The sequence below is a fragment of the Procambarus clarkii genome, chromosome 92 (genome assembly GCF_040958095.1).
Source record: "Procambarus clarkii isolate CNS0578487 chromosome 92, FALCON_Pclarkii_2.0, whole genome shotgun sequence".
Classification (NCBI taxonomy): Eukaryota; Metazoa; Arthropoda; class Malacostraca; order Decapoda; family Cambaridae; genus Procambarus; species Procambarus clarkii.
The window spans coordinates 8,044,091-8,070,809 of NC_091241.1; the positions used below are offsets into that span (position 1 = coordinate 8,044,091).

Consider the following 26,719-nt stretch of genomic DNA (forward strand, 5'->3'; position numbering starts at 1 on the left):
CCCGGATGGGTCTAAGTCTGCGGATGGTGTGGGCTACTCTGTTGTTTTCCCTGACCGTACTTACATGTGTCGCCTCCCTTCGGAGGCTAGCGTCTTTACTGCAGAACTTTATGCTATTCTACATGGTGCTACATGGCCTTCCCGGTTTGGTGCCTTCTTTTGGTAATTACCTTACCTTCATTGTTGTTTCATTTTAATGTGGTAGTTGTGATATGGATTGTTCTGGCTTACGTGCAAGGTCTTGGATTTTTTTGTTTTATATTAAGAAATTGCCAGTCTTGTTACTATTTGTAGAGTTAGAGATCTGCATTAAGGCCCCAATATTATATTCTTTATTTTTTTTATAACATGTTATCAGCAACTTTTGTGGTTGGTAATATTTAGATTAATGTCAGTGATGTATATGACAAGGGTTTAACCCCCTTGTGGTATGACAGCATTTTTCCCAGTCATTTCTTTAACAAATGAAAGGGTCCTCGTAACCATTCTTTTGTCCTTTCTACCATGTACCTGTTTGTTGTTTCTTGGTCTTTCATTTGGTACTTTGGCTATTGAAACAATGGCCTTTGGTAATGTTGCAATTACCATTTCTAAAAAAATGAGCAGGCTCATTAGGCAGGGTTTGTTTTTAACAAAAAGTTTTACAAAAAAAATTCCATTCCTTCAGGACCTTGCAGATGTTAGGTCAAACTAATTGACAGTAATCTGTTTTGCCCTTTCAAACAATGATGGTTTTAATCTAGGTAAAATTTCAGAATATCAGAAGAGTTTGGCAGACAAATCATTTAAGAGCTTTGATTAAATTTAAGTTACCAGACTTTGAAAACCATGTTGTATAGATGCTTCAGTGTCACTTTTCTAATGTTTTGTAAATTTAACAATGATCTTTAGTAAATTTAATCATAATTTGTACAAAGCTTAGGTGTTGCATAGCTTTAAATTTACTTTCAAATATGAAAACTAAAATATTGACTAGAGTTTCTTCCACTTTAATATTTCAGACTAATTAGAAATATTTGTTTATGTAAATTGAATAGGTAGTCCACTTTTACATCTTTTTAATGCATTTTGCATGCACCTATGTAACAAGTTACAAATAGGTGTAAATTTTACCAAGTATTTATTTTCAAAGTAAAAAATTTCAGATGTTTAAACATTGCATCAATAGTAGTAAACAATTTCCAGCATAATTTCAGGATAAGGTATATAAAGTAGTTTCATTAAAATTGTTTTATTAAAAAAAATTTACATATAGTATTTATAATACATCTAATATTTATTACTGTTTCAGGTTGTGGGACAGATGCTCCTAGATGAACAGAAGATCCAAAAGGCCAAGACAACTCCAGAGACAATCACCTGTAAAAGAAAAATAAACATTAAACAGGGACACTACTTTTATTATCACCAATGCCAAATAATAAGCCAAAAAATCCTAACAGCCTATCTTTTAAGATAGGCTCAGCAAGGCCTATCCCTTCCTCTGATTGTACTGCAGACCTTGTTCCCTGAATGGGTGCAGTACATCCACCACTTTAGTGCCATCAACACATTTGTACATATGCTTTACTGAAAGCACTGTACAATGCATGCCAGGCACCAAAGTTTTAGATGCATCCACCCATTCAGCAAACAAGCCCTGTGAGAATTAACAATGTAACCATTGTTAAGGGTCCCTAAACCTATGCAAATCTAGTCCATCTATTAGATGGGTAGTAGAGCAAAGCTCTGAAAAAGCCAAGCCAGGGAAATCTGCAAGACTGCCTGGTCCCCTTTTATGAAATGGGGTAGGATCAGTACAAACTGCATCATCCCCTGTGGGTTGTAACAGTAGGACATGGTTACACACCTATAAATGGACTAGATAAGAGAATTAAGATTAGGTCATTGATATAGCTAAAACATCAAATTCAAACTCACCCACTTTTGTAGATTTCCTTTTGCAGAGTAAAGGAGCCTCACTCCAAGCCAGTCCATGCATCATAATCACTCAGCTGAAAAATTTTTCAACAAATTAATTTCAGATTTAAAGCAAATCTATCTTTATTTAAATTCAGATGGAAAAAATTTCTTTAAGGAATTTACCTTTCCTACATATTCTAGTAGCAGTAGTAAAGATCTAATTTAGCAATATAAATATATATGGCATCAATTTGCAAAGTTTCAGTAAATGTCATTATAACTATCCACAACTGCACTTCAATGGCAATTTACATTTATCTTTAGCCAATGCTATATTGTTTAAAAGTTATTACTATTTTTTTTACTTTTATGCAAATCTATTCAGATTAACCTTTACTACAACTCGCCTGATTCTGTTTAAGCAATTAACTGACAGGGACTTCTGGACTTTCCAAACCACATTCTGGAAAACTATATAAATTTAAAACCAAGCTAAAGTAAACACTGAATATTTTTTTTCCTTTCAAGGGAAAAAATACCATCACTTAGAAAAAAACTTTTCCTGCCATTAATTTTATTTGACTCATGATTACCCTTAACAGTGTTATAGATTGAAGCTTATTTAACAAACAAACATTAAATGTTAACTAAACAAGATTTATATTTCATTAAAATTTTATTAATAAAACACCCTCAACTATGCTGTTTAAGATCTAATGCCCCACATTACAATTTTCACAATTTCAACATACCATTCTATTCAATACATTCCTGAAAGGACTAAACTTGCAGATATGGTACCCACCAGCCTAAGCCTAGACTTCCATATCCATTCAATTTCCATACCCTAATATTTAATAGGTTTTTAGCAATTAACTTCTACCCTCTAATTCCAATGTACACAACTACTTACTGTAGATCTGCAAGTATTTTCCCGCAGCGCTTTGTTGCCAGGACCTTCCACAACCTGTCATGTGATCAGTAAATATTACTAAAAAGTTATTTGCATAGCGATGTTATTTTGTTCATACCTGTACCACCAGTTTAACAGTTGCCGTTTTAAATGGCACACTAAGTATCTTTGTCATATCTTTATTAATTACAAACAAAGCTATAGTCATTTCAAGTCAACATCCTATACAAATTTTATTTTCCAACAACTTTAGTCATGAACATTTTTCTGGAACATTGCAAACTTTAATTTAACAACCATGTATAACATTTGAATAAAAGCAATACAAAATTTATATATACAAATTCTTATTCTTTTGCAACCACTGCTTACTACTAGGGGGACAAATTTATTCTGTTTAATTATGTACCAAGCTTTTTAGTCTGAAAATTCATAATTAACCCAACTATACTACCAACACAATGTGATTTTACTAAATTTAGTAATATTTTTACACTAGCAACTATACAAGGCCATATTCTCCAGTTATCACCACACTTCTGCAGGTGTAAGGTTCTATCTCCCCCCATCTGCAGCACTTATGACCACACTTGGTCTTTATTATAAATTCCTTTATGAACCTGATACAGTACTGTTAATGGATTAAATGTGGGAACAATTTAGCTACAGTTCTGCCAAAGGAATGATTAACACACCATGCAAGCCAACTAATATTAAAGTTATAAATATTTATTAAAAGCAGAAGTTTTTATCATATGGGATGTTATTTTAGAAGAATGGGTGGTGTGGTGGTTATGTTATGGTTGAATAACATGGTACAAGAGGGCAAGTAGTTGCTGAGCAAGTATGCAATTTCAATTTCCAGCAAACTGGCAGATACAGCAGAAGTGCACACGTTCTGCATGGATTCTAATGGAAAGTTCCTACTAGAGAGTTACTGGCCACCATTCACTAACGACTAGGGGAAGTTAGCTCAGAGCATCTTTGATGTGCTTTGATGGCAACGAAAATGTTGCCCACCTTCAAAAGTTAAGCTTGTCTACAGCATTGCGTTTTTAATTAATTATGTAAGGGGGAGATTCTGAATAGCAAGTGCCAATAGGCACTGCCACTGGCTTATGGCAAAAGATTCTGTAGCAATAGAACTATAAGCCACACTTTCTCCCCCCCCCCTTCCTCCCAACTGTTCAGTGTCAAAAGGGAGGGGGGAGGGGTGTCCATTTACTGTACCACTTACATTTTAGTGTGGGCTTCATCCACTATTCTGATGTTAGCTGGAACATTTGTGCCAGCTGCTGGTTTGAAAGGAAGGCATACCATGTGCCAATTCAGGAAGCTTTCCACGTTCCTCACTGCATGTCAGCTCAGGACCTCACTACCATGTTGGGAGGCAGTTGAAGACTAACCAATCAACATCCCAGGCTGGAGAGCAGTGCCAGCTCAGGGAGAATTTACCACCTGCAAAAAATTTAATACTCTTAACAATCTACACCATCTATCATCTTTACCTAGCCCCCAAACCTTACATTTGTCAGCATTAAACTGCATCTGGTAGTCTTAACCATTTCAAAACTATATAGGGCATCGGTATTTTTTATTTGCCAATTCTGCAACTATTGCAGTCAACCATAATCTTGCGAATAACCGAGGTCCAAGGAGAGCTTTTAGGCACTACTTACAACACTTCTCCCAACTTAACCCATTTATACTAATTTCCTTTGGTATAGCCATGACCTAATCTACTTCCGTCAGCATTCCCAATGATCCGAGCCCCTATCAATTCTGCGCCACTATCAAAATCTCTGCTGAAGTCAAGGTACACAATCACAAACCTTATCACTATTTCCTCAACTATGCAACCTAATCCATGAACATTTAGTAATAAAACTATGCTATTCATGTTTCTCAAAAAGAGTAGAGAAATGGCACTTGCAATGTTAGATTCTAGTAACTTTCCTCACAATAGACTAAGCTAATTGGTCACTAACTTAAGCGTTAAAGTTAACTCAAACTTTTCCTTTAAAACTTGATATATTAGGAACTTTCCACGACCGGCCTTTACCCGACATAATTAAATAGGGTAAAAACGGTATATTAAATACAGTAAAACTACGGTAAATTCAATATGATAAACTTGCATTCTTCAAGCATGGGCTGCATAGTAAGTGAACTAAACTAAATGTTAAGCACCCTGGCAAAAATCTTCGTTCTATTCAATTTCTTTATTTAATCACTTTATCCGGCTAGAATTTTTAGATTAGATTAAAGGAACACCCTCCCTGGTATAACGGCTGAACTAGTTAACCAAATACAAATATTTAGGTAAAATACGTTCATAAAACCCGTCTACTTTCCCCACCAGTAGACTTGTTCAGCTAAAGGCATAATGTAATGTTCCACTTTAGTAAATAAAGACTTAAAAAAACACTACCCCATCTGTGTAGTTACCGGTTACCTGACATTCTACGCTTAAAATAACCCATCTATTCCCCATAATTGTTCGATATAACTTACCTCTCACCTGCTGGTCGAGTACACAGCAGTATATATCCTCCTCCATCACTCACCGCGTGCATACTATTTCACTCTGCCCGCAAATTGCCTCAAATCACCTACGTTGTCCATAAACATATATAGAAGAGCAACTGACCGTAACCCGTATAGCGATCATCACATAACATGGGAACATTAGTAGTACTGCTGTCAAAACATAGATGGCGCCAGGACAAACGGTAATTCCTATGGACTCGCCTAGTTATGCGTAGGGAATTGAGCTTCAGCTGTTTGGTCCCGCCCCTCAGCTGTATTCACCTAGTTGTACTCACCTAATTTGTGCTTGCAGGGGTTGAGCTTTGGTTCTTTGGTCCCGACTCTCAACCGTCAATCAACAGGTGTACAGGTTCCTGAGCCTATTGGGCTCTATCACATCTACATTTGAAATTGTGTATGGAGTCAGCCTCCACCACATCACTGCTTAATACATTCCATTTGTTAACTACTCTGACACTGAAAAAATTCTTTCTAATATCTCTGTGGCTCATTTGGGTACTAAGTTCCCCTTGTTCGTGTTCCACCCGTGTTAAAGAGCTGTCTTTGTAACTATCAAAATGCATATATCTTTGCTTTCACTTCAGTTATATTTATGACAAGGGATTTAAAATTTGCCTATATTTCTGCTTCTCTGATGACATTAAAAACTTTCGTTTATTACAGTATCTACATAAAATTAATATTTATCTTCATTAGGCTGTTCTCATCAATAGGGAGAGCGTCGGTAAAAAAAAAAAATTGTTTAAATATAAATATCTTTCCTCTCTCAATAATATGCCCGAAACGCTATGCGTACTAGTGGCTTTAGGTATTGTATGTACTAGCTCTATCTATAAATCCAATATTATGTTTGTAAAATGGCCTCTGCTTTGAAATACAAAGCGGAGATGTTTCTGAAGAAACATCAATTAACAAAAAGAAACAGAAACAGTTGCGCAGTGTGCCCCGCGCAGATGCGCGGGAAGTCTGGGGCCATATAAATTCTGAGGCAGAGAGGGGCTCTCCCTCACTTCCACCCGACCGCCGCAGTACTCGAAACTCCCACCCGCCTCCCCTTCATGCAAGTGGCAGTTCCCAGTCATGCTTTGTGCCAGTGTCCCTGTCTTCCCCACCAAAAGTGGGGAGGGGGGTGCAGCGCCGGTCCCCAAGTGTCCCGCTGTCCGCAGCTGATCCTTTGCCCAGTCTAGGTGCTAGTAAGAGTCAGGAAACACTTCTTACAAAAAAATGTTTTTGTTGGACTCTCAATTATAATCCGTATTTATCACGGCAAATTTTTCCCGCAATTTACACTTTGCTTAAGTTTCACGTTCAATTTGTTATATTAAGGGACTTTCAATTAGGATTTGTATTAATCTATTGCTTTGCCTCGGCGCCATTAAGTTAATTTCAGCTAGGGTACGCTAGTTGCAGTGCATTCGGATTGGGTCCCCCCCCCCATTTTTTCCTCCGGTTCTTTCGTCCTATTACACTCGTTTCCCTCATTATATATTTTAAATATTGTACATTATATTTGATCACCCATTCTTCATCGTTTCGGCAGTACATTAAGATACATTTGGAATGCTACAGAGAAGTTTAGCATGGCCTCGCGCACGGTGTCATGCAAAAACAGGCCATTCGGCCTTCCATACGGCAAGCATAAGCCAGTCAGTTAGCATGATGTCGGCCAGCATGTTGTTGGCCAGCAGTCAGCCAGCATGTTGTTGGCCATACGGTCGCTAACGTTCTTTGGCCATCCGGCCTTCTGGGCTAATTTACTCTTCTTGTTCCTTCGCCATTGTTGTTTCTTACTACGTAATAGTAATCTATTTAATTTAACCTCATCTATCATTAGGTTAGGGGCCCTTACCTCCAATTGCTATTCCTTCCCCTGTGCTCTGCCCGCTTGGCGCACAACGTCGGCTTCTTCTGTTCCCTTTTTTCGCAGCCACGACAAGCCGGAAATCCCCCCTCCCCCCCCCCCCCCCACCACCCTCCTCACCCTACTGCGGCGAGGAAGAGAACGCGAGCCGGATATTCCTTTCACCGTTACAACGCACGCAGCGGCGCCGGGATGCAGCCGCCCAGGGCCTATGTTAATACTATTATCTTCCCTTATTTGCTGGGCTATATGGTAGTATTAATATTATTCCGTATCGTTACTGTCATTCCAGTATTATTTTATTAAGAATATAAATAGTTATTATGGTTTGGCGCTGCTTCTTAATTTCTTCCATTCTGCGGCACTTGCCGTCATCGGTTATTTACGATATTACATTGTATTCTTACATTGTACGATTATTTACGCCATTGTATTCTTAATATTATCCTTATTACAGTTACTGGATGCCAGTTCCCTGCCGTAGATTTCACTTTGCTCCTGTTCTAAAAGATGTAGCCGAAGTTCACGGCCTACTAGCTGCGGCTTGCAGACGCTCATTGACAACACAAGACTACACTCAGCGGCCACTTAAGGCAGACTCCTTGGCTTCTATCCATCCCAATCACCCGTCTGGAGGCAGAGATGGGATGGAGACCAAGGGTAATGTTCCCCGCTCACATTCTACATCCGCTTAGGACACAAGCATGTTATAGATTTGGCTTTAAGAATTGGTTCTTATTCCATTTTATTGTTTATGTATATATTGCTTTGTTGTATATACCCGTTCTTGGTATATGTATTGTTTATATTATCAAGATTTATAGTGTTTCGTATTATCCCTGTTTATAGTTGCTTTGTGCTTCCTTGCTTGTTCTCCTACTGGCTTTCTCCCACCTTTGCTCTTAGCAAAGGTACTTCCCCCTTCCGTTTGCTGGAAAATTCTTAGAATTGTTAGCCCCCTTCATTGCTACAGTATAGTTATTCGGAAAACTCTTATTCATCCAGGATTGTTAATAAAGGAATCTCTTAATTCCTGCTGCTGGGCTCCCTCCCCCCGTTTTTCGTCTCCGTATTGATTCAGCTAGGGTTTACCTCTCGTCTGGTTGATGGGGTTCTGGAAGTTCTTCTACTCCCCAAGCCCGGCCCGAGGCCAGGCTTGACTTGTGAGAGTTTGGTCCACCAGGCTGTTGCTTGGAGCGGCCCGCAGGCCCACATACCCACCACAGCCCGGTTGGTCCGGCACTCCTTGGAGGAATAAATCTAGTTTCCTCTTGAAAATGTCCACGGTTGTTCCGGCAATATTTCTTATGCTTGCTGGGAGGACGTTGAACAACCACGGACCTCTGATGTTTATACAGTGTTCTCTGATTGTGCCTATGGCACCTCTGCTCTTCACTGGTTCTATTCTACATTTTCTTCCATATCGTTTACTCCAGTACGTTGTTATTTTACTGTGTAGATTTGGTACTTGGCCCTCCAGTATCTTCCAGGTGTATATTATTTGATATCTCTCTCGTCTTCTTTCTAGTGAGTACATTTGGAGGGCTTTGAGACGATCCCAATAATTTAGGTGCTTTATTGCATCTATGCGTGCCGTATATGTTCTCTGTATTCCCTCTATTTCGGCAATCTCTCCTGCTCTGAAGGGGGAAGTGAGTACTGAACAGTACTCAAGACGGGACAACACAAGTGACTTGAAGAGTACAACCATTGTGATGGGATCCCTGGATTTGAAAGTTCTCGTAATCCATCCTATCATTTTTCTGGCTGTCGTAATATTTGCTTGGTTATGCTCCTTAAACGTTAGGTCGTCAGACATTATTATTCCCAAATCCTTTACATGCTGTTTTCCTACTATGGGTACATTTGATTGTGTTTTGTACTCTGTATTATGTTTAAGGTCCTCATTTTTACCGTACCTGAGTACCTGGAATTTATCACTGTTAAACATCATGTTATTTTCTGATGCCCAGTCGAAAACTTTATTAATATCAGCTTGAAGTTTTTCAATGTCATCATCCGAGGTAATTTTCATACTGATTTTTGTGTCATCTGCAAAGGATGATACGAAGCTGTGACTTGTATTTTTGTCTATATCTGATATGAGAATAAGGAAAAGCAGCGGTGCAAGGACTGTACCCTGAGGTACAGAGCTTTTCTCTGTAGAGTCTGTGCTCTTGCCTGTCACGATAACACTGCATGCCGCTTCTGCCCACCCTTACTGCCTTATATCTTTCAGCCAGGGGGAGGTGATCTACGCGACAAAAAATCGACGCACGCTCCGACTGGACCAGGTATCGCTTACATGGTCAGGAATCAACATTCTTCGGATCCTACAAGCACAGTGCAGGACGCACGCATACCCTAGCCCAGCGAGCGCCCCCCGGCAAGTTCTACCCGGCCCGTGCCCCAGTGAACAGGCAACACTTCTTCAGGGCGATTAATTCGCGCCGCCCTCACAGAGCTAGGCTCGCCTTCAGCCGACCACGCCCTCTTACATTTAGAATTGACAGGGCCACTCGGCTCTTGACGGGCTCGCCATCGGAGATAATGGCGGGTCCAGCAACCAGCTGGACCCCCCAGCTGACTACGTCCGGGACGTTGTTGCTCTGCCACTCTGAGGCCTCCTTGCGATCAGCGGGCCTCGCCCTTCGGGGGGGGGGGGGGGGGGGGGGGGGTCCGGCCAGCTGGCCTGCGGTGGGGGTGCAGCGCCGGTCCCCAAGTGTCCCGCTGTCCGCAGCTAATCCTTTGCCCAGTCTAGGTGCTAGTAAGAGCGAGGAAACACTTCTTATTCCTTTGCGGCCGGCCTCACGCCCTGGGAAAAACTTCTCCCATTTGTCATATCAGTTTTCCCCAGTCACTAGGTATTTTCTGCCCGCCTGTTAATTCTAGGATTTCCCATTATGTCTTGGTAGGGCTCCGTTAAGTGTTGTGTCTATACACTTTATTTCCCCTTTGTGTCCTGACTGTTATACCTAGTTCTAATTATATTTCATCTGCCATTAGGTTTCTGCAGAACGTGTTTGCCATGTCTAGGCTATGCTTACTACTACGGGGGTACATTTTAAGTTAATTAGTCCTCAGACATGGACATGTTACATTTGTTAATTCCTACTTATATTATTTACATGTTCTGCAGAATTTTATTTACTAATAAAAAATTTAAGCCCATTCGGCCTGTGTCTTTTTCCCCCTGGTCAGAAATCGACTATATGTACTTTCCTGAATAAAATGAACTTTACTAATATCTAATCTGTGACTAAAACGTAAGAACGACTTTATCTATGCCTTTTTGATAACATATACAATTATAAGCTTTATTAGTGAATCTCTATTAATTAAACAATATATCAGAGAGTGTGCAAGGTTCGGTGTTCCATGTGCGAAGAGACATGGGAGATTATACATCAATACAGTAAATGTTTTAAGTAGCGAACGCATACTAACGAATAACGATTAGTATAGACCAACACTATTCTTCTATGAAGTCGATTTAACTTCCAGACATGTATTTTTCAATAAGTCTTAAATATTTTCTGGCTAGTTATGTTACGTATTATTAGAAATACGTATTCTACTTGTTAATATAATAAACTAAATTTGCGATCATTTAAGGAGAGAAGTGCGACGACTGGATCACTGTGTACAGAAGGTTGATATGCCAACAAACACTTTCCAGGCAACAATATATCTTGGATAAGTCGCTCCACAACATTGACACCTGGACCGTTGACTTCCTATGAGGCCACATATTTACTTATTTCATAATGGAAGTATATTATTTTATAGTAAATATATGTTTTCTCGTGTTCTGCATTAAGCACAAACATTATAGTGAATAAATATACCATATTTCTTCATTATTTAAGTAATGCTAGGAGGCTTTGAGTAGCTTTGGGTCATTAGGTGAACAGAATCTCCAATAGATGGGGCGAGAGTCGCGCTATCTCTCGCCCGAGCGAGAGTCGAAACTTATTTTAGAATTGATATATCTTTGTCCTCCAACAAGATATATTTCCTTTGGTGCACTCACAATAACGAGCATATCTCTGTCTTTCTGAAGGCATATAATATTTTAGGCTTTATAAGTGTATCTTTGTTAATTACACACTATATTGGCAAGTGCGTAGGCTTCTGCATTCCATGACCGACAAGCTACTGAATGCCACTATAAAAACGTATGTATCTTCACTTGAGCTTTATATATGTCTATGTTAAAGTATTTAAAATGAAGCTTATATTTCTATCTTTCTTGAGACATATAAAACATGTGTTTATTAACGAATTTACGTGAAATAAGCATTGTTCTGAGAGAGAGTTGCTCTGTCGATCAGTCTGTGCGGGGTCGGAGCTCGGCGATTATTAAAACACATGTATCTTCATTAGAACTTTATATATATCTACCCCCTCCCCGCTCAGCTCGTTGTCGCCGTGTGGGGGCTTAGTGGGCGGCTGTCGGAGTGTGATGCTCCTTGGGACAGTCCTCTGTCCTTTTCTAGCCTTGTGCTCCTGCTGCCGTCCTCTCCAATTCTGCTGGGCATCTTTTCCTTTTCCTTCTGTTTCGTTTTTCTCCCCCCTCTTCTCCTATCTGCTTGCCGTTTCCTGCCGACCTTTTGCTCGTTCTGGTTCTTCCCTTGGACTTCTTCTATTTTGACGCCCGGGTGCTAGAGGAGGCATACTCTTGCACCTGTAGAACTGTAGTACCCGACGTCGAGAGCGAGGGGAACCTTTTATTGTCAATCCCCCTTTCGTCACTGAACCCGATCTCGACGGACTGTCGGTTTCTTAAGGTGGCGTTTGTGAGGCGTATACTCACGACGCACCCCTAGGAGGCCCCGGCAAGATCGGCGATAGCTTCTTGTTGGGTGTCCTGCCTCTAATTGTGGCTCCATGGTGGGTGTGGGGGCACATTCGTGAATGAATTCTTCTTTTCGTCATGATGATAACCCCTGTTTCGGCTGCTTCTGGTTTACCTTCTCAGGCTCGTGGGGTGGGCGACCAAGCCCCGAGTCGGTCCGTATTGGAAGACCGGGCTCTGTAGCCTCCGCTGCATTGGGCCCCGACCTTGCTCCTCCTTTGGCCTCTCTGACTCCTTCCCCTGGCTCCCCTCCCTCCTCTGTGGTTGGGTCGAGCCCCAAGCCCCCAGTGGTGACTACCTCATCCCCTGGCGTGGCTCCTTCTCTAGTTGTAACTACTGCGCCTTTTAACCCCTCTCTCTCTCTGGGGGTTCTCACCGCCGTCTTCGTCACGGCCGCCCTCGCTCGATTCCTTCCAGTTCTGCTACCTATCAAGCCTTGTTTGGTCCCGCTTCGTGGGCCATATATTTTGATCTCCTCCCTCTTGATTCTGCGCCTCCTGACGATTTCTTCCTCCATCGACATCTCGTTGATTCCGTGGATGCCTCCATTACTTTCAACCCCACTCGTCTCGGTACACGTGTCGTTGCTGCTCCTTCTCAGGATGCTGCTTCCCGTTTGGCTGCCTTATCCTGCCTTGGCGAGACCCCTGTTCGGGTCTCGAAGAACGCTCAGTTGAATGCCAGTGTTGGCACTATTTTGCTCCCGCCCCATGTTGCGACCGGTGTTCGGGACCTGCGCGACTGCCACGACGATATTCGACATGTCCTTGCTGCCCAGGGCCATTCTATTCTCCAGGTGGACACGTTTACTCGTCCCCCTCGTGGTAGTCGCCGTCAACCCCTCCGGGTTGTGAAGATTACCTTTGATGGTAGGACCCTTCCACCCTCTGTCATTCTTGCTGGTGCCAGGTGCTCTGTCCAGGAGTACATTCCTTCTCCTCGGCTCTGCAACAAGTGCTGGAGGTTTGGGCATGGTGCCCTCCGCTGTTCCGGGACTGTCTCTCTCTGTCCTTTGTGTGGTGGCGAAGGTCACTCTAAGTCGGAGTGCACTTCTCCCCAGGCTCGTTGCCTCAACTGCGGTGAGGCCCATCCTGCCTTCTCCCGTGCGTGTGTCCATTACAAGCTTGAGGCAGCCGTCCGCAACTTGAAGCACCGGGAGCGTTTATCTTTTCCTGAGGCGAGACGCCAGGTTCGCCGGCTCCCGCTTTATGCTAATATCTCTTATGCTCGCGTGTTGCGCTCTTCCTCTCCTCGTCCTTCCCGCCTTCCTCAGACTCACAACCGTTTCCGGGCCTTGGACCCTGATGTGCCCACTGCCCCCTCCTCTGTTCCTTTGGGTTCTCTCCCAAAGGATCCTCCTCCTGGTCCTCTGTCTAGGGTTCCCCTTCCTTCTACCCGGTCTGTCATGTCTCCTGTGTCTTCTTCCTCGTCTCCCTCCGTTCCTCCTTCCCATCCTTCCCCTCCGTCTCTTGACTCTCCCCGACGCCTGTCGGTGCGGGCTGATGTCCATCGCTCTCCAAACGGCCGTCATGTGTGCTCTCGTTCAGCTTCTCCTGTTGAGACGCTAGAATCCGTTGCCCAGTACGTGGTTGCTGGAACACCTGTCTCTACGTCAGAAGCGTAAACCTGGCTCCTCTCCTTCCTCCTCCCCGGCGGGTAAGAAGGTTTCGCTTTCTTCCTCGGCCCCTACTTCTGCCTCTCTCGCTCCTTCCCCTCCCATTTCGGTGGTTGCGCCCCCTGTTTCTGCTATGGAGGTTTCTTTAGCCCCCGCTTCCCTCTCAGTTGCTGCCCTTGCTGAGGTACGCTCCACTCTTTCTACCCCTCCTCTTCCTGCTGCTGTCCTTGCCTGCTCCTCTCCGTTGTCTCCTCCTCTTCCTCCTCCTCCGGACCCCGCCCACCCACCTCTGATCTATTCTCCCGTTTCCTTCCCTCCGTCTTTGCTCAGTTTACCCATGCCCCCTAACCCTGACTTTGCTGACCCTGATCCCGACCCTGATATTCTTTAACGTACTCTGTTGCTCTTTCACCTTTGTTTCTTCCTTGTTCTCTGTTTTTGTCCTTTCTCTTCTCGTCGTTGTCCATTCTTCAATGGAACGTTCGAGGTTATTACGCTAATTTCCTCGAACTCTCAACTTCTGATTTCGCGGTTTTCACCCCTTTGTGTCTGTCTCCAGGAGCCGATGCTTGGTGCTCGTCCTGGTCGTTTTCGTGGCTATTCCTTTCTCTCCCCCCCCCCCCCCAGCTGTTGCTGGGGCTTCTAATTCTTCTGCTCTTTTGATTCGTACTGATGTTCCCTTTGTTCCTTTACTTTTTCCTTCACCTCTCCATTGTTCTGCTGCTCGTGTCTTTGTGAGGAAATGGTACACTGTTTGTTCCATTTATCTCCCCCCCCGAGTGTCCCGCTTTCTCTTCCTGATTTGAAACACCTCCTAGACTCCTTGCCGGAGCCTGTGCTCCTGCTGGGTGACTTCAATTGTCGTCATTCTCTTTGGGGTCACGTTCTGACGAATACCCGGGGTCGCCTTCTTGAGCCGTTTCTCCTCTCTTCTTCCCTGTCTCTTCTGAATTCTGGTGAGCCATTTGGACTCTCGGACTCGCACCCTTTCTTGTCTTGATCTTTCTCTCTGCTCTTCTTCTCTTTACTTAGATTTCACGTGGCAGGTTCTTGATGACCTCCATGGAAGTGATCATTTCCCCATCCTTGTTTCCTTTTTCTCTTTTCGCCCTTCCCTCTCTTTCCCTAGGTGGCAGTTTGCTAAGGCAGACTGGACCCTATTTTCCCTCACTGCTACTCTCTCTGACCTCTCCCTTCTGCCTCTCTCTCGCGCTCTCCTCCTTTTTCATGACACTGTCTTCAACGCTGCCCTCCGCTCTATCCCTCGCTCTTCCTCCCGGGGTCCACGGAAGTACGTTCCCTGGTGGAATGCGGACTGTGCTCGGGCTGTCCGCTGTAAGCGTGCAGCCTGGAAGAGGCACCGCCGTAGGCAGACGACCGATTCTTTTCTTTTCTTTCGGGAAGCGAGTGCGGTGGCCCGTAGGGCCATCCGTACGGCTAAACGTGAATGTTGGGCATCTTATGTCTCAACAATTACGTCCGAAACCCCTCTGGCCCAGATCTGGAAGCGTATCCGCAAGATAGCGGGTAAGTTCGTTCCCGATGTTTCACCGGTCCTTCACCTCCATGATACTCTTGTGGCGGACCCGTTGCAGGTCGCTTCTGAACTGGGTTCCCACTTTTCTTCTGTTAGCTCTGGTCTTCATCTTCCCCAATCTTTCCTTCTTCGTAAACCTGTCCTTGAGTCTCGTCCTTTAGATTTCTGCACTCATCTTCAGCTTCCCTATAATGATCTCTTCTCTCTCTCTGAACTTCGTTCTGCCCTGGCCCTCTGCCGTTCTACGGCGGCGGGCTCCGATGGTATTCATTATGAGATGCTTCGCCATCTTCCTCCGAGCACGTCTCAGTATTTACTGAGTCTGTATAATCGGATCTGGGAGTCGTCGTCAGTCCCTGAGGACTGGCTCGATGCCGTTGTCCTCCCTGTTCGCAAACCGGGGTCTCTGGGTACTTCCCCTAAGGACTTTCGCCCTATTGCTCTCACAAGTTGTGTCTGCAAACTCTTTGAACGTATGGTTAACGTTCGTCTGATGTGGTTCCTGGAACACCATCACCTCCTCTCCCCTTCTCAATTTGGTTTCCGCAAGTGCCACAGCACGACAGATGTCCTGGTGAACTTGGAGGTCTATATTCGTACTGCTTTTGCTGCGAAGACCTCCATTGTTGCCGTCCTTTTTGACCTGGAAAAGGCTTACGACACCACTTGGCGTTATCATATCCTATCTCAACTTCATTCTTTTGGCTTTTGTGGTCATCTCCCTCTCTTTTTCCGCAGCTTCCTCTCTCGTCGTTCCTTTCGGGTGCGCCTTGGTACCGCTCTCTCTCCCTCTTTTCAGCAATACGAAGGTGTGCCCCAGGGTAGTGTTCTGAGCACTACTCTTTTTCTGGTTGCCCTCAATGGTCTTCTTTCCTCTCTTCCTTCTGGTGTCTTCTCCGCTCTCTATGTCGATGATCTTACCCTTTGTTGTCAGGGTGATGATTCGCCTCTCCTTCAACGCCGGCTTCAACTTGCAATTGATGCCGTGTCGTCTTGGGCCACAGATCATGGCTTCAAGTTCTCTACTTCTAAGACTTGTGCCATGACTTTTACGCGGAAACGGGTTGTTCTTCGTCCCTCTTTGTCCCTTTATGGTCATCCACTTGAATACAAAGATTCCGCGAAGCTTTTGGGGTTATTCCTTGACACTCGTTTGTCTTGGTCTCCCCATATCTCTTACCTCCGTGTTGAGTGCTCTAAGGCCCTTGCCCTCCTTCGGGTCTTGTCCCATACTTCTTGGGGGGCAGATAGGCGCACTCTCCTTGCTTTACATTCCTCTCTCGTCCTGTCTAAGCTCGATTATGGTTGCCCTGCTTACTTGTCTGCTTCTCCTTCTACTCTTCGCCGTCTTGATGCTTTGCACCATACTGGGTTGCGCCTCAGTTCTGGTGCCTTTCGTTCGACTCCCATCCTTAGCTTGTATGTTGACACTGGCTTCCTGTCTCTCCAGGACCACCGTGATCGCTACTGTCTTCGCTATCTTGCGCGGTCCTTGCAACATCCTTCCTCTCGCCTCTGTCGTGCTTTAACTTTTACCCCTCCTGCGGTTCTTGTTCCTCTTCACCACCTCCCTCTTTCTGTCCGGTTATCTCGCCTACAGGATTCTCTTTCCGTTCGTATTTCTGATGTTTCCCCTCGTGTTGTTCCTTCTTTGCCCCCGTGGAGGGTCCCTCTTCTGCGGTTTTGTACATCCTTGACCCGTATCACTAAAGCTTTTACCCCTCCTACGGTTCTAAAACGCCTTTTCCTCGAGCACTTTTCCTCTCACTCCCGCTCCGTTTCTGTCTTCACAGATGGGTCTAAGTCAGCGGACGGTGTTGGCTACTCTGTTGTTTTTCCTGATCGCACTTATATGTGTCGCTTGCCTCCGGAGACTAGCATCTTTACAGCGGAACTTTATGCTATTCTCTATGCTCTTCGTCTCCTGCTTTCTCGTTGTCAGTCTTCCTTTGTAGTTGTTGTTGACTCTCGTAGTGCCCTCATGGCTCTCGGGTCCTTTAATCCGGTTCATCCAGTGGTTGTCGAGATCCAGCATTGGCTGTTTCTCGTTCACAGTAAATTTAAGTCGGTTGAGTTTTGTTGGGTTCCCAGCCATATTGGTGTGTCTTTAAATGAGCGCGCGAATGCTGCCACCAAGGAAGCTGTCCGCTCTTGTCCCATCTCTCATAAAGGCATTCCGTATTCCGACTTTTACCCGGTTATCCATTCCTCAGTCCTTACCCGTTGGCAGGCTTCTTGGTTGTCTGTTACTGGTAACAAGCTACGTACTCTTAAATGTTGTGTTTCCTCGTGGCCGTCCTCCTTCCACCGTAACCGGTGGTGGGAAACAGCTCTGGCGAGGTTGCGTATTGGCCATACTCGCTTAACCCATGGTCACTTGATGGAGCGCTGCCCTGCTCCTTATTGTCCTAGTTGCATTGTCCCTCTTACGGTCGTGCATGTCCTTCTTGAATGTCCTGACTTCCAGGACGAGCGTGTGTCTTAATTGCTTTCCGACCGCCCCTCGCGGTCACCTGTCCCTCGATAGAATTCTTGGTGACTCGGATACTTTTGATATCGTTCGCCTTATGCGTTTTTGTTCTCGTATTGGCATCCTTGGTGATATTTAGCGCCCTCTGATTATTTTGCGTATTTGATGGTGCTACATAGCCTTCCCGGTTTGGTGCCTTCTTTTGATAATTACTTACTTTATATATATCTATGGTAAAGTATTTAAAATGAAGCTTATATATTTCTATCTTTCTCAACACATATAAAAACATTTGCGTTTATTAACGAATTTACGTGAAATAAGCATTGTTCTGAGAGAGAGTTACTCCGTTGCTCGATCTGTGCGGGATCGGAGCTCGCCGATTAGAAAAATACACGTATCTTCGCTTTAAATACAAATATGCCCATGGTAAGGCATTTAAAATGAAGATTATGTTTCTATCTTTCTTGAGACGTATAAAAATCTTACGTTTATTAACGATTCTGCGTGAAATAAGCATTGTTCTGAGATGAATATTGCGGATTTCCGGCTCTACGACCGATGAAAAATGCAACTTTTATACAACTACAAATATCTTTAGTTTTACTTTAAATTTTGTCCTGAAAGAGTTTTCATATATAGATCCAGTTTCTGCCGTTCTTCTGACATAAAAAGACCTTTGGTTTAATAAGTTATTAAGATGTTTTCAACAATATTACTAGGGCGTTCACCGATTCTAACATGGGCGACCCTTTTGGAAACGCAACACATGGGTTGACCTGATTGATATATGGGTCAGATTCCATTAAGGTTCGGAACATTACTACTGCTCGGCTTAGACTCGGTTACAAGTATCTCTGGGAATTCTCATTATCTGCCGATGTAGATCTGACCAAATGTAAACTGTGACAACAAAATTATTCATACACCCTCCGTCACTATGTGATGGTGTGCGAAATGATACGTGAATTTAGAGACAATACTATAACCAATGTACCAACGATGTGTCAATATTTCATTCAAAATTATCTGCTACCAGAAATTTTAGCCAAATATCCCTAGTTTGCTAACTGTAGGTAGTAACTGAGTGATTGTAACCTATCCACCGCTGCCCACTGGATGGGGGGGCCGTGTGCAGGACAAACATATCAATTGTGACACTAGCTCTCCACATATGTCAGTTGCTTAATTTAGAAGTTGTACTTGTGGTCGATCTCGAACCCATTGTTGATGTGACGACTTATATTGAATTTTGTAACTAGCTCATCAAGATTGTAACTTGCTTAGCTAAATGAATTGTGGGGTTCAGTCCCTGAGCCCATTATGTGCCTCTGTAACCCTTTCCACTACCGCCCACAAGAAGGGGTGCATAATAAATGAACTAAACTAACTAAAAACCTTCTTGTATGTATATGTATGTATAAATAAATATATAAACAGACAAGAGGAGCCTTACCGTCAGCGCTGAGGGAATGTAAACACTGAGGTCTGCCTGGCCGCCCCATTCACCCCTCCGAGGGCCTGCGTCAGCGGCTTCGTTCTTTGACGTTTGTCCGTATTGTGTGATCAAACACGGTGATAATATTTTTGTATTTTGTTATTTTGTATTTAAGTACGAATAGGGTGTGATTAGGTTATGTGTTTAGGTTCTGTTGGCAGTTATTTGTATTTGCAGTACATGGATGAAGCTTTTATAGAGGTTCAATTACAACACAGGAAGTGAGCTCAGCATTGTTGGAGAAACGTTTGCACGAACATCTTAATTCATATCTAATTCACTTTATTTATAATTACATATTCTGTAATTCATTTATACATAATTCATTCAATAATTCATTTTTATTGAATTCATAATTTTCCCGCTGTAATTTTGTTAGGCAGCCCGTCGGGTTGGAAAGTCCATTCCATTTAGCGGTCGACCCCAAAGACGCATTCATCAAATTTTAACCTTCTGTTCATTCAAAATAGGAAGTTTTCTAAATATAAATTAATATTGTTATATATTACCTTATTGCACATATTTAGACAATGGTTAGGTTAGGTTAGATGTTTAGGTTCTGTTGGCGCTTGTATTTGTAGTACGTGGGTGAAGCATATACTCGCTTCGGCATTATATATACTAACATTTCAACCCGTCCTCACACACGGGAGACATTTCCCGTCACGCACTGGTAATGGCTCAAAAGGGCCACCACTTACGGGCTATTCATGCCCGTGCCACCTGTTGGGTGGCTTAATCTTCATCAATCATCAACCGTCCTCACACTAGGCTGTTTAAAGCAGCGGCCGTCCTCCCCAGACACATTCATCAATTTCATTAATATTGTGTATTAAAAATGGGCTTGTTCTCATACATACATACATAAAAATCTTATGTATAGTTAGGCGTAGGTTAGGTGTTTAGGTTCTGTTGACAATTATTTGTATTTTGAAGTACGTGGGTGTAGCATTTATAGAATATTGTGGTTCGAACAGATATAGCAAGTTGTTTAACACAGAAGGGAAATCAAACCACTCGTAAAGCATTGACCTTACGATATTATAGGCTATTAAGCGGTTTGTTGCATCTGAAACATTTGAAATATCAATATATCCAAGATTCACAGTTCCACGATAGATAAAAAATACAACATGAAAAATATCACACGTAACACATTTAGTTAAGTTGGATGTATAACGAAAACACTGAGGAATAATCTCTTAGACATCACAGAAGTATAGAAACAGCTCCGCCCTGCCCACTGCTGGCCTAGCACAAGCTACAAGTATTTAAAACAATACTTGGAAGCCTTTACAGGTTTACGTAAGTTACATAGTTCATACATACATATATATGTATATATATATATATATATATATATGTATATATATATATATATATATATATATATATATATATATATATATATATATATATATATATATATATATATATATATATATACACAACCATATTCAGGAACACATGTGGACACTACCACATCTTTATATTGTGCATTAAAAATAATTGAAGGCAACTGCAATGTTGCAGGCTAGTCACAGCACTACGCCTGGCTCTGCCGCCAGCTCTAGAACCTATACACATGAACATCTGACCAAACACGAAGTCCGCCTGCACTCACATATATTTATATCCAGGCAGGAAGATTTTGGCCAACTGTTCGTTTGTCAAAATAAAAATCTAGGATTGGAAAAAACTATACATTCAAGTGAACATTGATATAATAGATACTGCCAAGCCTACTCATGCTACAGGCAGGTTTAATAAATAACCATGCTACAGGCAGGTTTAATAAATAACCAGTGGTTATTTATTAAACCTGCCTGTAGCATGGGTTATTAACCACAATGGTCAATTGTTCATTTGACACACTGAATGGTTCTACAGTCATTTACAAACTGGAAACCACTCATAAATCACAGACGGCATTTACACCCAGGGGGTCCCAGGTGGCATTACAAATCTCAAAGGCCACATATAGCATGGGCTCAGTGAGAGAGAGAGAGAGAGAGAGAGAGAGAGAGAGAGAGAGAGAGAGAGAGAGAGAGAGAGAGAGAGAGAGAGAGAGAGAGAGAGAGAGAGAGAGAGAGAGAGAGAGACTGAGAGAGAGAGAGAGAGACTGAGAGAGAGAGAGAGAGAGAGAGAGAGAGAGAGAGAGAGAGAGAGAGAGAGAGAGAGAGAGAGAGAGAGAGAGAGAGAGAGAGAGAGAGAGAGAGAGAGAGAGAAGAGAGCTCAATTACTGTGACTTTCTCTAGCCAGTGTAGGGTGGAAGCTACAATAAGAGTACTAGAGCCACCAGTCGCAGAGAGGGTGCTCTCTCTCCATGGTTGGTGAGGGTCTAGTCAGGAGAAGGGGCGGCCGGGAACGCCAGACTCTTGAGAGCTCCCGTACTGGCCTTGGTTTTGTGATAAACGCGGCGAACTCCCACCAGATCTCTTCCCTCTCGCCCCCTTCCCCCACGAGTCACTATAAACATTATTTAGAGTTGGTGGGGGATGGGGGTTGTTGGTGTGGCACTAGGGTACTGACGGGTGGAGGAAGGGCGCCACCCTGCCCAGGCCAAACGGGGTGGTGGGGAGGGAGGGGTTGTAGGTGCTGGTCTGCAGGAGGGAGTAGGCCGCCAGGTACGGCAGGTTGGCCGGGTCCCACTCCATGCTGGGGGGGAAAGTCGGGTGTCTCAGCGGCGTTAGTGGCTGGGGACGCAGCGGCTGGTGCTGTTGCTGGTGCAGCGGTATGAGCGCCGGCAGCGACCTCATCCTCACCTCCGGAGAACCACTAGTGGGCATCCGGCGGTAGTTTACCTGCTGCAGGTCGTTGGAGGCCAGGCTCATGCCCGTGTCCATGGGGTTCGCACCCCAGAAGCGGTGGTTGTAGTACAAGTCCTCGTTGGTGAGAGTGAAGCGCGTCTTCTTGGTGGGCGCCGTGCGGGGCAGGCCGCCCTCCACCAGTGACGGCACGAAGGGAGGGTCGTGGTGCGTCACCAGCTCCATCCTACTGACGGAGTCGTAGGCACAGATGCTCTCCACGTTCCTCATGGCCTCATCCCGCACCATCAGGTTGTTGTTACTCCGAACAAAGTCAAAGTTCCTAAAGAGGCTCGCCTCACTGAAAAGTCTTGGTCTTCTGCTGTCCATCTCCTGCCTCTCCCTCTTTAGGTTCCTCCAGGTTGCCGTGGCGTTGTCTAGGGAGGCCTGGTAGTCCGCGGCATCCAGAAGAGAGGTGTCGGAGTGGAGTCCTGGCCCCAGAGGCGCCGGCATCCTGGGATCCGACGCCACCAGGGGCTTGGCGAGGCGCGGCAATGGCAGACTATTTTCCAACACTTCCTGCGGAAAGAAAGAGCAAACTATACATCTAGGAATCATGACAAAGCCCGCCAAATGTTACAAACACAATTGACCAATAAGAGAAAGGAAACATAAATGTCTTCTGAAGGCATCTTTTGTTTATCTGCTTTCAGATTTTCAGTGATATAGTTTTGTGTATCCATTTGCATTCCATCATTTCCATTTTATTTTCACTAAGAGTGCAAATCCCCCTCCCTATATTTCTTTCCTTGTTTATTATTTCCTGGCCTCCAGGAAATACTGCATCCAAAACCATATAATTGACCTTGGTGTCCACTGTTGCAAGCAATCAGATTATATTTCTGTAACTTTTTAATTTCCTCTACTTTAATGAACAAATCCACAAGGGCCGTGACGAGGATTCGATAATCGACTGAGCTACGACATGGTTAAAAAAGAGTTGAAACCGATTTATTGTGATTTCTGTGTGTAGTGTGTTCCTCAACTTTGTTTGTAACCACATTGGAATACAATGTGTGATTAATAAAGCAAACTGTCACTAGAGTTCTCCTTTTCATTTGTTTCTACTGGTGCAGCTGCAAATGGACAAAGGTGGGCTGGACCGAGTTTCAAAAGGACTGAATTCCTGGAACTCCATCCATCACGAGGAACTGTGACTGGAAGAATCGATCATTTTTCCAGTCAGGACCGAAATGGGACCCGATAGCCCATTTTGAAGCATTTCCAGATGGTCCGACATTCCTGGGGTCCTTTCTGTTTAATTTAGAAAAGCAAGGAGTGGTCTGTGTGTTAAACTGATTCTTCACAACTACAAAATGTTCATATTTCTCATTTAATATAGGAATAAATTATGCACCAAGTATTTTAAATGTGTCACTTGTATACAATCTCTGCATAAATTTTATGATTTGGAATTCTAGTTTACCATAATTAAATATTAATGATTTCAGGTGTCTTCAACTGAATATTTTATTTAAATTAAATGTTAATGCTTTTTGCTGTTTTCGATTGCATATTTAATTTTAAATTATGTATTCCACTTACATTTGATACAAGGACCGAGTGGGTCCTTGTATCCTGTTATTGAAAATATCACAGGCACTAACAACAACTATTACAACCACAAACACTAACAACAACTATTACAACCACAAACACTAACAACAACTATTACAACCACAAACACTAACAACAACTATTACAACCACAAACACTAACAACAACTATTACAACCACAAACACTAACAACAACTATTACAACCACAAACACTAACAACAACTATTACAACCACAAACACTAACAACAACTATTACAACCACAAACACTAACAACAACTATTACAATCACAAACACTAACAACAACTATTACAATCACAAACACTAACAACAACTACCACAACCACAAGCACTAATACCTACCACAACCACAAGCACTAATACCTACCACAATCACAAGCACTAATACCTACCACAACCACAAGCACTAATACCTACCACAACCACAAGCACTAATACCTACCACAACCACAAGCACTAATACCTACCACAACCACAAGCACCATCACCAACTACCACAAGCACCAACCACCACAAGGTACCACAAGCACTAACAACAACTCCCACTACCAATAAGCACTAACAAACCACTACAACAACCACAAGCACTACCAAACCACTACAACTACCACAATCACAAACCAGAGGAGGTGGTTCCCTCAGGTGGTTCCTGGCGTCCGGACTGCTGGTAGTCAAGGTGTCAGGTGAACAGCTGATGGGCGAGTAGGTACTGCAGGCTGGTGGGGCTTCTGGTGTGGGCGGCGGCGGGAGGGCGGTCATGGGCGTGGGCTTCGTGGTGGTGGTGGTGGGCGTGACTCTGACGACGGGCGGGCCATCGTTGGAGAGCTGAGCGAGTTCGGCCGTCGTCTGCATCACGTAGTCGTAGGCTTCGTTCCGTTGTTGGCTCGTTACCTGGGACCTGTGTGACGCAAGGGGTGGTTAGTGTGACGCAAGGGGTGGTTAGTGAGGTGTAGGGGTAGTTAGTATGACGCTAAGGAGCCGATGATAAAATAGAATAAAACTACTCCTACTAAAATTTCCACCACCTCTACTACTAACGCTAGCGGAGCGAACACTGGAGTCGCCTGGTAATGTGCTTAAATATGGAGAAGGGGCTCAACGTCAGAGAAGGGGCTCAATTGGAGAAGGGGCTCAATTGGGGATTCAGCTCAGAACTGGCCTATTGTCATGAGTACACACACACTAACTGAGCCACTATGACTTATCCTCTCTCTTTCTCTTAGTCTTAGGGCGACCTTCTAGTTCCCCCTTTTTGTTTTCTGCATGTTGTCGTCCGTCCTTCAATTATTTCTCTTTCTTACCTCTAAGAAATCCTCACCAGGACAAGGGCAAACACGATCAATTAACTGACAAACATTTATTACAAACAGCAAAGGATACAAATAATAGCATGGTATCATCAAGAATTGGTCCTACAGACTAGCTTCAGTAGTAGGCATCCGTCAGTCCCGCGGGGTTATGGAGTTTTGGCCATAACCTGTCATGGGTGTCTGGTTGGGTGCAACGTCTGCTGTGGCTACGTGGTGCTAAAAATCCCCATCACACAGGATGGTTAGTCATTCACATGCCTCTGTATGACTAACTATCCTGTGTGATGGGGATTTTTAGCACCACGTAGCTAGCTTTTTGACACACTGTACTTCCCTTCATATAGTCTAGGGCAGATGTACCTAAATGTGTTAATAAAAAAATATGTGGCTGTGAAGTCCAACCCGAGAACGACAGTCCCGACCGCAGCGAGTGCAGATAAACGCCGAAGCGGTTGTGTCTGTCAGTGGTCGAGACTTCCTCTTACGTCTCTTTTCCTCCGCCTGCCTCTTCAGTTCGCCCTCGAATTGCTAAATTCCCTTCTGCACACATCTCTTATGACGAGATGCCTCCAGCATCTCCAGGCAGATCTGTCCGCAGCTCCTGCCTCCCGTGTGTTGATGTCGATGTTCAGCTGTTTGCAGGCATCTTTGAAAGGGATCTGGGGTCTTCTGGTGTGCCTCTTTCCAGATGCCAGTTTTCTATATAAGAGGTCCTTCGGTATGCGGCCATCTTCCATGCGTGTGACATGTCACAGCCACCGCATGCGTCTCTGCTTCAGGAGAGTGAACATTGAAGGAATTAGTGCTCTCTTGAGCAATGCGTTGTTGGTGAAGTAGTCTCTGCACGTGATGTCAAGGATGCGTCTCAGGTTCCGCATGTGAAAGGTATTGAGCCATCTCTCCTAGCGACATCACAGGATCCAGGATTCCGAGCCTGTACTCACCTGTCATGTAGAACTGTGCCTTGGTGTGCACTGTCAGTTTAACATTTGCCTAAACGCACTTTGTGAGCCTGGCCAGTGTTGTTGTGGAGATACGCCTGTTGAGCTCAGTGTCCAGGAAAAGGGTGTCTGAGAGTGTGGAGCCCAGGTACACAAACTCGTGAACTGCCTCTAGCGGGCAGTCTGTGATGTTTATACAAGGTAACTCATTGATGTCTTGTCCCATCACCTGTGTCTTCCTCAGGCTGATTGTCAGGCCGAATGTGGAGCAGGCTGCGGCAAATCGGTTCTTTCTGGAGTAGAGTTCGGAGTAATGTTCCACCCAGCGATTCATCTGTTGATCACGGTCTTTAATGATCTCTCCGGTGCCTGACTCCAGAGGAGCTGTCCTGTTTTGTGAAGGGCGTGTTGCCTGTTTGTTCCCTTCGTACATGCCTCTTATGTTGCCGATAGTGGCCGCGGTCTGGATGCTGGAATAGAGTCGGAGCCAGTAGTCATTTGCATAGTGCCTTGCAGCTGGTTGAACTCTACTGTGGGCAGTACGGAGGGCCTGTAGGTTCCTTTCTGGGGGCAGGTTCTTTTAGGCTGAGAGAGCTCGACTTTTTTCCTCTACGACGGGTAACAGTTCCTCTGCACTGGCTTCGAACCAGTCTGCTGACTTGTTCTGCCTCTTACCGAAGGTGGACATGGCAGTGTTGAAAATGGTGCCCCTGAGGTGTGACCACTTTCTTCTTGCGCCATCGCAGGGTGGTCCAGGAAGGGCGTTTTCCAAGCGCAGCAGTGAACTCCAGTGAATGATGAGTTCCGGTTCACTGTAGTAATGAAGTCAGTTTGAATACTAATGATTAACGAGGAGAGAAATGCTATTTCTGTGGTGC

General features: G+C 44.1%; 1 protein-coding gene, 2 long non-coding RNA genes and 1 pseudogene across 7 annotated transcripts in view; 2 read left to right on the forward strand and 2 right to left on the reverse strand.

Moving 5' to 3' along the window:
- The window catches only part of LOC123775100 (ATP-dependent RNA helicase Ddx1-like), a 30,202-nt pseudogene extending 28,812 nt beyond the window's left edge, over nucleotides 1-1,390 (forward strand).
- LOC138359715 (uncharacterized) lies at nucleotides 1,216-5,418 on the reverse strand. The gene is made up of 5 exons (XR_011226018.1): nucleotides 5,330-5,418; nucleotides 4,053-4,273; nucleotides 2,816-2,869; nucleotides 1,921-1,994; nucleotides 1,216-1,359 (listed from the first exon to the last, which is right to left on the reverse strand). It is a non-coding gene; the product is annotated as an uncharacterized lncRNA (long non-coding RNA).
- On the forward strand, nucleotides 4,800-10,397 carry LOC138359717 (uncharacterized). Its single transcript, XR_011226020.1, has 3 exons — nucleotides 4,800-7,478; nucleotides 7,684-7,886; nucleotides 9,466-10,397. It is a non-coding gene; the product is annotated as an uncharacterized lncRNA (long non-coding RNA).
- Nucleotides 10,398-21,437: 11,040 nt separating this feature from the next.
- The window catches only part of LOC123775098 (uncharacterized), a 215,839-nt gene continuing 210,557 nt past the window's right edge, over nucleotides 21,438-26,719 (reverse strand). For all 5 annotated transcript variants that reach the window (XM_069319264.1, XM_045769961.2, XM_045769960.2 and 2 more), the window contains 2 exons: nucleotides 24,212-24,488; nucleotides 21,438-22,530 (listed from right to left, as the gene is read on the reverse strand). In XM_069319264.1, coding sequence (XP_069175365.1) covers nucleotides 21,724-22,530; nucleotides 24,212-24,488 — 1,084 coding nt within the window. In that variant the 3' untranslated portion in view covers nucleotides 21,438-21,723. The remainder of the gene's footprint in view (nucleotides 22,531-24,211; nucleotides 24,489-26,719) is intronic.